General features: G+C 44.2%; 1 protein-coding gene across 2 annotated transcripts; it reads right to left on the bottom strand.

Moving 5' to 3' along the window:
• Window positions 1-881: 881 nt before the first annotated feature.
• On the bottom strand, window positions 882-3470 carry LOC122015139. Of its 2 annotated transcripts, XM_042571876.1 has the most exons (6): window positions 2807-3469; window positions 2549-2600; window positions 2383-2457; window positions 1352-1411; window positions 1205-1257; window positions 882-1129 (listed from the first exon to the last, which is right to left on the bottom strand). In XM_042571876.1, the coding sequence occupies exons 1-5, from the start codon at window positions 3361-3363 to the stop codon at window positions 1234-1236; spliced, it is 768 nt and encodes a 255-aa protein (XP_042427810.1). In that variant the 5' UTR covers window positions 3364-3469; the 3' UTR covers window positions 882-1129; window positions 1205-1233. The 2 variants fall into 2 exon arrangements, 1 of the variants encoding a protein (XP_042427810.1); XR_006120838.1 differs by having other exon boundaries at window positions 1205-1411; window positions 2807-3470.
• Window positions 3471-14315: the final 10845 nt, after the last annotated feature.

Genomic DNA, 14315 nt, shown 5'->3' with positions numbered 1-14315 from the left:
ATAAAATAAAAAAATTAAAAAATTTGATAAAAAAAAAATAATAAACAAAATTGATTAAAGAAATAAAACTAAATAAATATTAAAAAATTAAAAAAATAATAAATAAAATTAATTAAAAATAAAACTAAATAAAAATTAAATAAAATTAAAAAATATAAGTATTAATGAAAAAATAATAAACAAAATTAATTAAAAAATAAAATTAAATACAATTAAAAATATATATAAGTATTAATGAAAAATAATAAATAAAATTGATTAAAAATTTAAACTAAATAAAAATTTTAAAATATATAAACTAAATAAAAATTTTAAAATATATAAGTATGAATGAAAAAAATTTAAAATAAAATTAATTTTAAAAATAAAACTAAATAAAATTAAACTAAATAAAAATTTAAAAATATATAAGTATGAATAAAAAAAACTAAAAATTAAAAATAATTAAAAATTAAAAATTAAAAATTAAAAATATATAAGTATGAATTAAAAAAATTAAAAATAAAATTAAAAAATTAAAAAAAAAACAAGAAAGATAGAGTATAGAATGGTCATTTGAAGGCTTTATCTAACCATAAGGATCGTTTTGAAAGGGTATTTATTATCTCCTTTTTTTTTTTTTGTTGTATTACTTATTATTCTTATATACCTGTAATTTATTTCCTTGTAAATTCACATATCTTAATATTTTTTTAATTATTTATTTAAATGTCTATATATATGTACCTCTTCTTGAATGTATCTTTTTCCGCAACATTTCGTTTCGTTGTAATGGATTGAAATTTTCAACCTAGCGCAATTTTGCTTCTTTTCTACTAGAAACACATTTCTCTTTGGAAAGAGAGAGAAAGAAGACTTCACATAGAAACAACTCACTCTAAGCTTGTTTATAACAATATATCGACAATTGGTTGAATTAAAATAAGAATAGATAAACAAAATAATATTAGCATAATCTTTTGGTGAACATACACCAAGACAATTGCCATTTTTCATGGCTTTCCAACAATTGATGAATCGTGTTGTTTCACATTCACAGCAATTTGTATCTTGAATAGTAAGTTTAATCTTTAAGGGGTTCCCAAATCTTCTTCTAAGGATCAACATAGTTGACGACCTTTATTGATTCCTTCATACAAACAAATAAAATTTTTATGAAAGGAAATATAAAAGGAGGGGAATAAAATGTAAAGTAGCAACTTACGAAGTTTTAAGACACTTGGTCCAAGTACTTCAGGAAGTCTTCTTATTTCTTTTCTTTTTTTTTTTAATTTAAACAGACGACATTAACTTTATCAGTCAAACCGAAGAGATTTAAATATAAACAAATTATAATAAAAAATAATGTAACCTTCATCAGTCTATCTCTCTCCTGTTTGATTTGCTCAAGGAAGCTTATGTGCTTGGAAACCTGCCAAAGTAATTAGCAATTCACTTTTAGTATTTAACACTAAACTCAAATAGATTTTTGTGGGAAAAACAAAAGCAGGGAGCCCCTAAATATTCAGATGTTGCCTGCATGGTTTACTCGACAATTGCCTAATCCATAAAGATCTTTGCAATTTACAATACATGGTTTTACTATATATGAATTATACAGTAACATTTGCTAAACTTCATGCATGTCACATACAGATATTTATTTTCAATACTACCAACAGAGAGAGATTGTAGAGTTAAGATAGTTACAGTTGTACTCTTGTATTTGCGAATAATTTAAAAAAGAACTTCGGTAAACATCAAAGAATTAAGTTAGTTTAATGTTTTTTGCACATTAGACTTGAGATTAATGGCAATAAAAAAATATCCATGTTCAAGGTAGAAATTGTGGTGGAAGAATACTATTCCCGTAAATATATTATGATAGTAATACACGAGCCCTTGCAAAGATGATAACACGATGATAATGATAATTACATAAATGGATAAACGATATATCATAGTGAATCAGGGTGGATTAACAATAATCCCCTTCCCTAACAAAAATCTTCACAATTATCATTCCATTCATTACAAGTTCTTCCTTTTTTATGGATTTATTCTTCTTGAGCAAGAAACTTTCTTGGCCAACTTGCATTGAGCATGAGCAATTTACCTTAATGAAGTATCTACCATGCATGCCTCCATTTCATTTACTCTAAACTTTCTTTCTGATGTTTGTGTACAAATATGTCAGTTTGTTTAATAGGACCACAGTCTGGTATTATTTCCCTGACATTCATTTTGCTGTCTCCCACAATATGGTGATAAACAAGCATTCATTTGTCGAGGAACTCATTTTTAGAGTCAAACTTTCATTCGTTTTTACTTAGAAGAATAGTTACTCTTTCTATTCTATAGACCATTATTGATAGAATATCGAAACAAAGTCAAACATTGTACCTTTGCACTCAATTTGAAAGGCAGTGGGCTTTTAGCTTTAAGTCTGTCATTCCTTCTTTTTGATGGGACTTTGCTCTGTAATGTAAAGATTTACACTATGAGAAATAGAACTATTTTCAAGGAACACTGGAAGATCAAAAAAAGTTTATAACTTGTATCTTCATACATTTTGGTCGTTCCTTTGGACTTTACAAGATTCATTGCTTCCGCTACTGAATCTGCAAGAACAAGACTGTTAGATAATATAAGTAAATCGAGCAATCTGGATTCTTTTTTCTTCTTCCTTTTGCACTTTTAAATCTAATCAATTGGTCGATATTATGCAGCCATATTTTGATAGCTCAACCTCTCAGAATTATCAGTAATCTGACATAATATTCGGGGAGAGAAATGTTGGGATTAGGTTTATCAACATTCTACAAACCTTCTATCCTTGTTCTTCACAGACGAATGCTCAGTCAAAGTTCCTTCTTCAGCTAGACATTCTGCCGAACATGAAACAGGCGAAGGGGAAAAATCACTCAACTTGGCCTCGGGACGACACTCCAATCCAGGCAGTGCCCAATTCTTCACTTTTCTCGTTTCCTCTCCATCTACATACTCTGCCGTCATGACAACCGACTGAAGCCTCTCGAAGGTCTTCACCATGTACATGACGCGCCCTGCCCCGTGCGCTGGCAGGCTGTTCATCGCCTCCTCCAGCATCGATCGCCTCAAAGCGTTCACTTTCGAACTCCCCGTCAAACCCATGTCCTCCGAATCACTGCCTACTGTTTTCAATTTCCCCTTCTTTGACGTCTCGGAACTCTTCTTCTTCTCCGGAGTGAAAAAAGAATCGAGTTTTCGGGACAATTCGATACGCTTCGCCCGTTTATCTTTTGCCGGGGACCTCGACGAGAGTCTTCGACGAGGAGTGGAGAGCTTGGAGAATCCCGAGGGTCGGCGTACGACGGCTCGAGATATCTTTGCAGCCGCCGCCATTACTCTATCGCGCGCAGTGGGGGGATCGGAGAGGAGGGGGAAGAAGAAGGGTTATCAAGCGAGAGAAAATGGTAGCTCTACGGAAATTCGAACGTTGAGGGTTGGAGTCATCGCAACTGGCAACGGCTAGTTTCCTATGTTAGCCGGAATAAAATAAAATAAAATAATATGAAACGAAGGAATGTTCTTTATTTTAAAAAATTAGAATATCATTGGATAATCATCATGATCCTGAGGAATAATTTAGCAGGTGAAACTTATATGGAAAAAATATATTGGTCTAAAGATATGGAAATGCTATTTTTTTCTTTTTAATTTTTCTATCCAACATAAAGTCCTGTGCCAACTGAACAATAGATCACCAAATGAGCGGCTAACTCACTAGGAGTAGCTAACACCTACCTAGCTAGACTCACTAGCTCACCCAAGTCATTAGTTCTCGAGCCCCGTCACTCAATTATATGGATGAACATAATCTTAATAATACGATGGAGTCAAAACTAAAGATGTGTACACTAACATCACATATAACCAAAAGACATAAATACTGATATCATCACAACCACAAAATGTAAACCGTGACGAATCAAAGCACTACTTGACACCAATAGCTGATGATGTTCTTAATCCCTGCCCAACCTACTTTCTTCCCCCACTTAACATCTTTTTGCAACAACCACCTCATCTTCCAACTACCGCCAACAAGGTTCTGCTATAAATACTATCCAAAACTCTTTATGCAAGTGAGTGTTTATAAGTAAATAAGTGTTCTTTCTAGTTTCCTAAGTATTTCTTTCTGTAATTTTCTTTTTTTTGGTAATTTCCTATTCTAAGTTTTTTTATGTATTATTTTATGTCTGTACTTTACTAAGAAGTTTGAATATATAGTTTTATATGGCAACGTAAGTCTTTTTCTAGGTCATTTTTGTCTTCTTCTTGATTTTAGTGTTTTGTACCTTTCTTAGTCCTTATCAAAGTAACTCTGTTGTGAATTGTAACTATATAAGAAAGAACAGTAGAATGACCGTATAAGACATGTGCTAGTTAAGTAATGATGACAAACAAGTAGCCTAAGATCTAAAAGTAATCGGGTTGTTGTTCAGATATTAGTTCCTTTATAGGTGAGGCTCATAGGAAGAAACTAAATACTATGACCATACCATACATCTTTTCACTTGGCCTAGCTCTTCTAAAAATATCAAATCCCAAAACCCAAAAATTCAACATTCTCTCTTCAAACCAAAATCATTAAAAAAAAAAAAAACCCCCCCTTCTCTTCAAACCAAAACCATAGAACCCAAAAAACTCCAAAAATTTGGTATTAGAGCTTAAGACATTGAGACCACAACCATGTATGATTTTTAGTTCAAAGAACTTCAAAGACTTTCATAAACTAGACTTTATAGATATAGTCTTACAATACTCAACTAAGAAAATTAATACTTCTGATCGATATAAACATAATTGTTATGTTAGATCTTAGAAAGACAATCACTGCTTTCATAATGATGATCCACACCTAAATACTTTTACAATACTATTACAGATCTACTCCTTAGTATTAGATCTATCTTGGACTCTCAACAACAATAGACTAATTGTCACGCCCCAGAGGAGTCCCTGTCTGGCAAATGGACAGCATCTCTCCTGTAACTGTGACAATATGAAGCATATATACATTGTCACATGACTACTCACAAGCAAATAACAACCCACACGACTAGATATAAACACAACCATGCAGTTTATAAGCAGCCCACACGGCTGAAAGTAAACACAATCACACAGTTGTTAAACAACCCACACGGTTGGAACATAACACAGCAGAAGTCACAAAATAACGAACGTGAAACCAACAAAACAACTAACTGCGAGCCGACCCGGCTTGATACGATAACATCAAACCAAATACAAGAAAACACAAAGCTGAATTCCATACAAAGATACATATACATGAATAAGTCTAAAACTAATAAAGCGAACGGAAGCAATAACGAAAAAAGTCGCTCGATGTGACATGAGAATGGCGGATAGGATCTCCAGACGACTTTAACCTGAAATAGGAATAAATCAATGGAGTGAGTTCAAGAACTCAGCGGGTATCGATCAGACATGCATAGTAAGATATAACTATCAGTAATAATCATGCAGTACAGTCTCCTGAACAATAACAAGCAATGCAAAATTGAACAACAGAAGAAATTATACTCACCAAGACCTCTTATATATCCGAACATAAGGGTGTGAACCATACCAACAGGTGCAGGGTCGTTAGACCAAATACATAATGTCTCATGTATGCATGTCAATCATATGCAACCACCAAAATGTAGCATCTAGAATGCGGTAATTACAAGCAATAAATACAATCCATGCATATAATGCAAATGACATAGTATTTCTTTATGCAAGTGAGTGTTTATAAGTGAACAAGTGTTCTTTCTAGTTTCCTAAGTATTTCTTTCTGTAATTTTCTTTTTTTGGTAATTTCCTATTCTAAGTTTTTTTATGTATTATTTTATGTCTGTACTTTACTAAGAAGTTTAAATATATAAATTTTATATGGCAACGTAAGCCTCTTTCTAGGTCATTTTTGTCTTCTTGATTCTAGTGTTTTGTACCTTTCTTAGTTGATCCTGTCCGAAAGCTGAATCAACGAACGCTGGGCAGGTGGCGTTCTCCGGTTGCTGACGTGGGTCTTCGGATGCTGGTGCGAACCTCCGGCGATCCTGCTGGTGCGAACCTCCAGCGATCCTACAAAGAAGTCGGGCCGGGAAGGGGTTCCCGGCGGCGACCCTCCGACGCTCTAGTCAGGTAAGTGAACAATGAAGAAGTAGCTCCCCTAGTATTATAACGCGTACCTTCGGCGAAGTATAGGGCTCCTTATATAGAGCGGTGAAAGAACTCACGCACACATACCGAGGCAAACACGTGTTCTTAGCCCATACCTCGGTATGTGTTTGTCAGAGAGCTTACCTGACACCATACTGCTACAGTCCCGGCACATCTTCGATGGGACAGCAGAACACCTTACCGCCAGATTTGGAGTATGACCTAGTCATAGGAATTGACAGTTGTCATAAGATGCTCCTTGTCCTTCTCTCCCTACTCCAAGCCGGGGTGTCCGGCCGGCCGACACTCATCTTCCGTCCGTCCGGCCGGCACTCATCTCCCGTCCGGCCAGCCGACATTCATCTCACATCCGGTCGGCCGACCCTCACATCACATACGACCCTCCATATGCATCGGTATGCTGGGGAGATCTTCGGTAAAGTGCTGTGTGGGGACTACTGGCAGTATGTTACCTTATGTCTACGGCCGAGCATGACTTCTGCTCGGCCCTTCGTTACCGTTCAATCGAGCGTCGGAACCCCGACCCCTGTCGGGGTGCCTTTTACCATCAGCTATTTACCGACCGACCGGCCGGGGGGTTGGCCCATTCTTCTCCGGTCGGCCACCTGGCCTTTGACTTCCACGTGGCGTTGACCCCTCAAAATGGGGGTCCCCTGTTCTAACCGCCGGATCACTTGCCTCCCCCTCAAGTCTAGTCGAAGGAGACGAAGTCCAACTGACTGGACTGCCGGTCAGACTGAGTAACGACCGCTGCATTAGTCCGCTCGGCCAAGCATAGGGATGCTCATCCGGTCGGCGGTGTCTTGCCCGTGCCTTGTATTCCCTTGGAATCCATGCCGAATCCTCTTCTCTACTGCCCATGTGCGCTGCGTGTGGTATGGGGCGCTCATTAAATGTAACTCGTATCCTGCTGACACGTGGCGATCTTACTTTTGTCAGGGTATGGCGGTGGCGGCACCTCCGATGGGACAGCCGCCGTTTGAAATGAACGGCTGGATGATGACCTCGTTCTTCACGACCTGAATCGGACGGCTAAGGCCGTACGAGGCTAACGTTATAAATCTCGCGGCCTCTTCTCTCCGCCGCCTTCTTCTTCATCAACCTTCGACCTCCCGCTGTCCTTTCTGCTCCGGCGACCTCGTGTCTCAGCTCCCCGACGGACCCGAGGCCCCTTTCGATCATCCCTTTTGCTCGTAAGCCTTCCTTTTCCTCGTTCCCTCCTTTTTCTGTTAGTTGTCCCCTTCAAGCCAACCACCGTTTCTTTCTCGTTCGAACCCTTCTTTTTGCCTCGAATTTCTTACTGCATTTCGCCCATGACTAGCACTTCTCAGTCGACCGCCGGCGCTCCTGGTCTTTGGTTCACGACCATGGAGAGCCGGTTTGATGAGGAGGACGCGCTGCATCTTGCTCGGACTTTTGACATCCCTCTTGACCACCACATAGTAATAGCCACCCCAGCCGATCGGCCTCATGAACCGCCGCCTGGCACCGTTCTTTTCTTCCGAGACCAATTTTTGGCCGGGTTACGCTTTCCACCCCATAAGTTTTTCTTGCAAGTTTGCAATTACTTTCGCATCCCGCTCGCCCAGCTAGTTCCGAATTCCATCACGCTACTGAGCGGGGTGGTAGTTTTGTTTAAACTGAATAACATCCCGTTGGATCCCAAGGTGTTCCACTACTTCTACTACCCTAAGCAGGCCGAGTGGGGTACTTTTGTTTTCCAATCTAGGATAGGTTTCGTCCTTTTTGATAATATGTCGAGCTCCAACAAACACTGGAAGGAGCATTTTTTCTATATGCGCTTTCCCGAGCCACCGACCTTCCGAATCAAGTGGCAGACGGCGATGCTAGCGCAACCGGAGCTCGGCAAGTTCAGGGGCGATCCGGCCTACCTTCATGCAGCCGATCGGCTGGTCGGCCAGCGATATCACATCGACAAGCTGCTCCTTCTGGGAGTACTATATATATTCGGCTTGTTCTCTATCCCCGCCGATCTGCCTTGCAGCATGAGTAAGTTCTCTTATCTTCCCATTTCTTTTGTTCTAACTGATTTATTCTTTGTTTCTGCAGTCGAAGTCATGTGGCGCGCCAAGGCTACTGAGCGGCTGAAACTGCGAGCCGCTGAGATCGAGGCGGCCAAGAAAAAAGAGATTGCCGAGCAGAGCTTAGACACAGCTGGTCCGGCCAGCGAAGAGGGTGAGGGGACTCAGACTATCCCCGAAGCCTTAGACACTCCTGCCTCTCTCGGCGAGGTTGCGGGCGATCTCGAGCCTCCTACTCAAGTCGAAGTAGAGCGCCGTTCGGCCGACGACGCTCCCCTGGCCACTCGGAAGCGCAGACGGCCAGAGCCAGCTTCTCAACCAACTGTGTCTGATGAACCGCAGTCCGAGCAGGGCGATGAAGCTCCAGTGCTATCCGGGACGGTCTCTATAGAGAGTACCCCCACGCCGAGCGGCTCTCCAAGGGCTATCTCTGAGGTGCCGCCCTCCAGTCCTCCCCGAACCCTACGGCATCTTAAGTGGTTGGGCGACCGTCCTTCTTCCTCCATCGGTGAGCCGTCCGGTAAGGCCGCTGCGCCCTTGGGTGATCCGAGCGGCCCGAGATTGATAAAAACTATCTTGCGCCTCCCGTCTGAGGAATATATGGCGGCTGCTGATCGGCCAGTGGTCCCCGAGCAGCAGATCACCCTTACGGGTCCTCTCGCCAAAGCCTAGGAGGACGCTCGGCTCCGAATTGCCATGATGACTCCGGTCAACTGGGCGACAACAATCTACAACAGGCGACCGGGGTATGTTCTTTGCCATGTTTGTTATTTGGATTTAGTTTCTAACTTGCTCCTATCCGTTTGCAGAATTGGGTGGAGTAGATTGCAATCAGCAATCGCCTAGCTGAACTGGAGGACGAGCTGAAGAAGCTCAAAGCCGCAGGAGATAGCAGACAGTCAACGACCGCTCTGGAGAAGGCCAAAAAGCTGCTGGAAGCCGAACGGGGTAAGTCCTTCGGCTTGTCGAGCGAAGTGGCTTGACTCGAAGCTTTGGTCAAGCAGCGGGATAAGGAGATAAAGACCGCTACCACCCGGAAGCTTAAAGCCATCGACGACATGGATATGATGAAGGTAGAGAACCGGGGGTTAGAGCAGCGGGTTAAAGAATTGGAAACCTCATTATCCGCCGAACAGGAAGGTCGTTCGGCCGACCAGGCTAAAGCGGAAGGGGTTCTGAAAGATCTTCAAGCCGTCTTCGATGCTTCTAAAGCTTCTTTTAAAGAATATCAGGACGGGGAACCTGGCCGGTCGGCGGAGGTGCGCAAAGCATTCATCCGCTCGGATGAATTTGGCGAAAGGTTTAGCGACAAGCTATCCTTAACCTTTAAAGAGGCGATCAAAGTGACAGTGGAATATATGAAGACCAAAGGCCACATACCCGTCGAGCTGTCCGTTCCCCCCGAAGATTTGGCGGCTATGATGGGCTTCATCCCCGACTCCCTCTTTGATTTCGATGATAGTGAATGAGGAGCTTATGCAATTTCTCTCAAGTGTACAATCTTTTGTATGCCTGCCGTTAGGGGCGAATATAAATTTTGTCTGCCCGCCGCTCGGCGTAAACGGATAGTCTTCTTTTGTTATTTGTTTGTTCGAACCGCGTCCAATCTTTAACTTTCGTCTCCTTTTCAGTTTTCTCGCGTCCAAGTACATTTTATAAAGGAGTCGCTTGGCCGCACGATGTCTTCATTCCTGCCCTTAAGGCAGGCCCGATCATGAGCCGGTCGTTACAACAGAGTAAGACCTTGCAGAAAGCTATCCGTCCGGAGGATTTATAGACTCCGGTTATTCGCCTTTGAGCGTTGAATTTTACCGTCAGCGCTTGACGACCCTCCGATCGGCGGATTTATAGACGCCGGCTCATTTCTCGATTGTTAACGTCGGTTCCACTCGGCGGATTTATAGACGCCGGCTCGTCTCTCGATATTTAACGTCGGAGCTCGACGGTCTTCCGCTCGGCGGGTTTATAGACGCCGGCTCGTCTCTCGATTTTTAACGTCGGAGCTCGACGGTCTTCCGCTCGGCGGGTTTGGAGTTCGACGGTCTTCCGCTCAGTGGGTTTATAGACGCCGGCTTGTCTCTCGATATTTAACGTCGGAGCTCGACGGTCTTCCGCTCGGCGGGTTTATAGACACCGGCTCGTCTCTCGATTTTTAACGTCGGAGCTCGACGGTCTTCCGCTCGGCGGGTTTATAGACGCCGGCTCGTCTCTCGATATTTAACGTCGGAGCTCGACGGCCTTCCGCTCGGCGGATTTATAGACGTCGGCTCGTCTCTCGATATTTAACGTCGGAGCTCGACGGTCTTCCGCTCGGTGGGTTTATAGACGCCGGCTCGTCTCTCGATATTTAACGTCGGAGCTCGACGGCCTATTAAGGATAATTTTTTATATACTCCCGAACGACATGGAGTCCTCGTCGTCGAGCCTCCGACTCAGCTAACATACTCCTGGCCGAACGGCGCGGGATCTTTGACCTCGATCGTGTTTCGAATAATATACACCCCGCCCGAACGGTACGGGGTCTTTACCATCGAGCCTTTGTCTCGTGTAATTTGTATGCCCGGCCGAACGGCACAGGGTCTTCACGTAGTAGGTCGTTCAGCGGATAATGCTCAATGCGTTTTTATCTTTTTGCTTCCTGCATTACAAGTACATAGGCGGCCCAAAGTATATACAAAAATGAGTTACATCAGTGCACCTTTCACCCAGCTCGATAAGGCTGGAGATGATTCGCGCTCCATGGCCTATCCAGTTGCCGCCTGTCTTCATCCTCCAAATAATAAGCGCCCGAGTGGAGCTTTTCGATGATTTTGAAGGGGCCCGCCCAAGGAGCTTCTAGCTTGCCGACGTCGCCGACCGGCTTCACTTTCTTCCAGACAAGATCGTCGACCTGGAATGATCTGGGGATTACGCACCGGTTGTAATTCTGCTTCATTCTTTGACGATACGCCATCAGCCGGACGGACGCCTTGGCTCTTTTTTCTTCGACCAAATTCAGCTCCATGTTCCTCCGCTCGGCGTTGTCGTTACCATAATTCTGGATCCGAGCGGACTCTACGCCAACTTCGACAGGAATAACCGCTTCGCCGCCATATACCAGATGGAAGGGCGTGACTCCAGTTCCCTCCTTTGGTGTCGTTCGGATGGCCCATAAGACGCCTGACACTTCATCCACCCAGCTACCTCCCATATAATCGAGCCGAGCACGCAAAATGCGAAGGATTTCCCGATTGGCTACTTCGGCTTGACCATTGCTTTGGGGATATGCCACGGACGTGAAGTGTTGCTCGATGTCGTAACTTTTGCACCAATCTTTGAGCAACTTTCCTGTGAATTGTCGCCCATTATCGGAGACAAGCCGGCGGGGGATGCCGAACCAACAGATGATGTTCTGCCAGATAAACTTCTTAACCATCTGCTCGGTAATCTTGGCTAGCGGCTCGGCCTCCACCCATTTGGAAAAATAATCTACAGCCACCAGTAGAAATTTCGGCTGACCGGTCGCCATAGGGAATGAACCCACAATATTCATTCTCCATTGGTCGAACGGACAGGACACAGTAGCTGCTTTCATTTCTTCCGCCGGTCGGTGAGAGAAATTGTGATACCTTTGACAAGAAAGGCACATTGCGACGGTCCGAGCGGCGTCAGCTTGTAGGGTTGGCCAGAAGTATCCAGCCAACAGGATCTTCTTAGATAGCGATCGTCCGCCCTGATGTCCCCCGCACGATCCTTGATGCACTTCTTGGAGGATGTATGCTGCATCTTCTGAACTCACGCATTTCAGAAGCAGGCGGGAGAAAGCCTTCTTGTATAGTTGATCTCCAATGAGCGTGAACCGACCGGCTCTCCTCCTTAGTAGCTGGGCCTCATCCCGATCGGACGGTGTAGCACCCGAGCGGAGAAACTCCATGATGGGTGTCCTCCAATCACTTGGGAATGTGAGGGCTTCCATCCGATCGACGTGCGCCACCAAAGATACTTGCTCGATTGGCGATTAGGTGACGAACGACGTTATTGCACTTGCAAGTTTGGCTAACTCATCGGCCGCTTGATTTTCTGCTCGGGGTATCTTTTGGATGATGACCTCTCTGAAATTGGCTCTGAGCTTCTTAAAGGCTTCAGCATAGAGCTTGAGCCGAGCGTTGTTAATCTCAAAAGTACCAGAGAGCGGCTGAGCGGCCAACCGAGAATCTGAATGTATAGTCACCCGTCCGGCTCCCACATGTCGAGCTGCCTGCAAGCCGGCTATGAGGGCTTCATACTCAGCTTCATTGTTTGTAGCTCTGTAATCCAACCGGACGGATAAATACATCTTTTCTTCTTGGGGAGAGAGCAGCAGTACTCTAATCCCACTTCTGAGCCGAGTCGAAGATCCGTCCACAAATATTTTCCACATAGCTTCCGGCTCTGAATTCTGCACCTCAATCACAAAATCTGCTAAGGACTGCGCTTTAATTGCCGAGCGAGGTTGATATTGAATGTCGAATTCACTCAACTCCATTATCCACTTAATAAGCCGTCCGGACGCTTCTGGATTCAATAATACTCGTCCGAGCGGGCTATTAGTTTTGACAATGATGGTATGCGACAGGAAGTAGGGACGAAGGTGCCGAGCGGCGAGGACCAGCGCGAAGGCTAATTTCTCGAGCCCAGTGTAGTGAGATTCAGCATCTTTTAAAATATGGCTCAGAAAATATACAGGCTCTTCTCCACTCGCCCTCACTAATGCCGAGCCGACTGCTTGTTCATTTGAAGATAAGTAGATACAAAGAGGCTCACCTACAGCTGGCTTGGCTAGTACAGGCAGAGAATTCAGATATGCCTTCAGTTCTTCGAACGTCCGATCGCATTCTTCGTCCCAGTAAAATTTAGTGGTCTTGCGCAGTATTTTGAAAAAGAGCAAGCTCCGGTCGGCGGTCTTGGAGATAAATCTGGACAGAGCAGTTATCCGACCGGTCTCAGATTTTTTGGAGGCGACATATCTTGTAGAGCTTTCACCTTGCTGGGATTTGCTTCGATACCCCGCTCGGTCACTATGTAACCCAAGAAATGCCCTCCTTTTGCTCCGAACAGGCACTTCTGAGGGTTTTGCTTGACTCCATATTTCCGTAGCGTTCGGAAAGTTTCCTCCATGTCTTCGAAGAGATCGGCCGCTCGGACGGACTTGATAAGAATGTCGTCCACGTATACTTCCAGGTTTCGCCCGATCTGCCCCTTGAACACTTTGTTCATCAGCCGCTGATATGTAGCTCCCGCGTTCTTCAATCCGAACGGCATCACATTATAGCAATGGGTGCCGTCGGCTGTAACGAAGTTGACTTTTTCTTGATCTTCACGGACGAGCGGCACCTGGTGATAGCCTTGGTAAGCGTCGAGCATACATATCAGCTCGCAGCCTGCAGTGGAATCCACCAATTGATCGATCCGAGGCAGAGGATAGAAATCTTTCGGGCAAGCTTTGTTGAGATCCCGAAAATCTATGCATACTCTTCACTTGTTGCCCGGCTTGGAGACCAATACTACGTTTGCTAGTCAGCTTGGGAACTGAACCTCGCGTATATGGCCGGCCTCCAAAAACTTCTCAACTTCCGCCCGGATGATGACACTCTGCTCGGCGCTGAAATCCCTTTTTCTCTGCTTCACTGGCCGAGCGTCCGGTCGGACATGTAGCTCGTGCTGCGCTATGCTCGGCGAGATTCCGGGCAGCTCGTGCGTCGACTAGACGAACACATCACAATTTCTTCGGAGGCATTTGATCACTTCTTGTTTCTGGTCTGCCTCCAGGTCGGACGCAACGAACGTTGTGGCCTCCACTCGGGTCGGGTGAATCTGTACTTCCTCTTTTTCTTCATAAACTAGAGAGGGAGGCTTCTCAGTTATGGCATTCACCTCGATCCGTGGCGACTTCCGAGCGGAATTGGCTTCTGCTCGGACCATCTCGACGTAGCATCGCCGAGCTGCTAGTTGATCTCCCCGTACCTCTCCCACTTTGTCCTCGACGGGGAACTTTATCTTCTGGTGGAAAGTGGAGACGGTCGCTCGGAACTCGCTGAG

Source organism: Zingiber officinale, chromosome 1A (assembly GCF_018446385.1).
Source record: "Zingiber officinale cultivar Zhangliang chromosome 1A, Zo_v1.1, whole genome shotgun sequence".
Taxonomy (NCBI): Eukaryota; Viridiplantae; Streptophyta; class Magnoliopsida; order Zingiberales; family Zingiberaceae; genus Zingiber; species Zingiber officinale.
The sequence above is the reverse complement of the archived record's forward strand: the minus strand, read 5'-3'. Positions and strand labels throughout refer to the sequence as shown.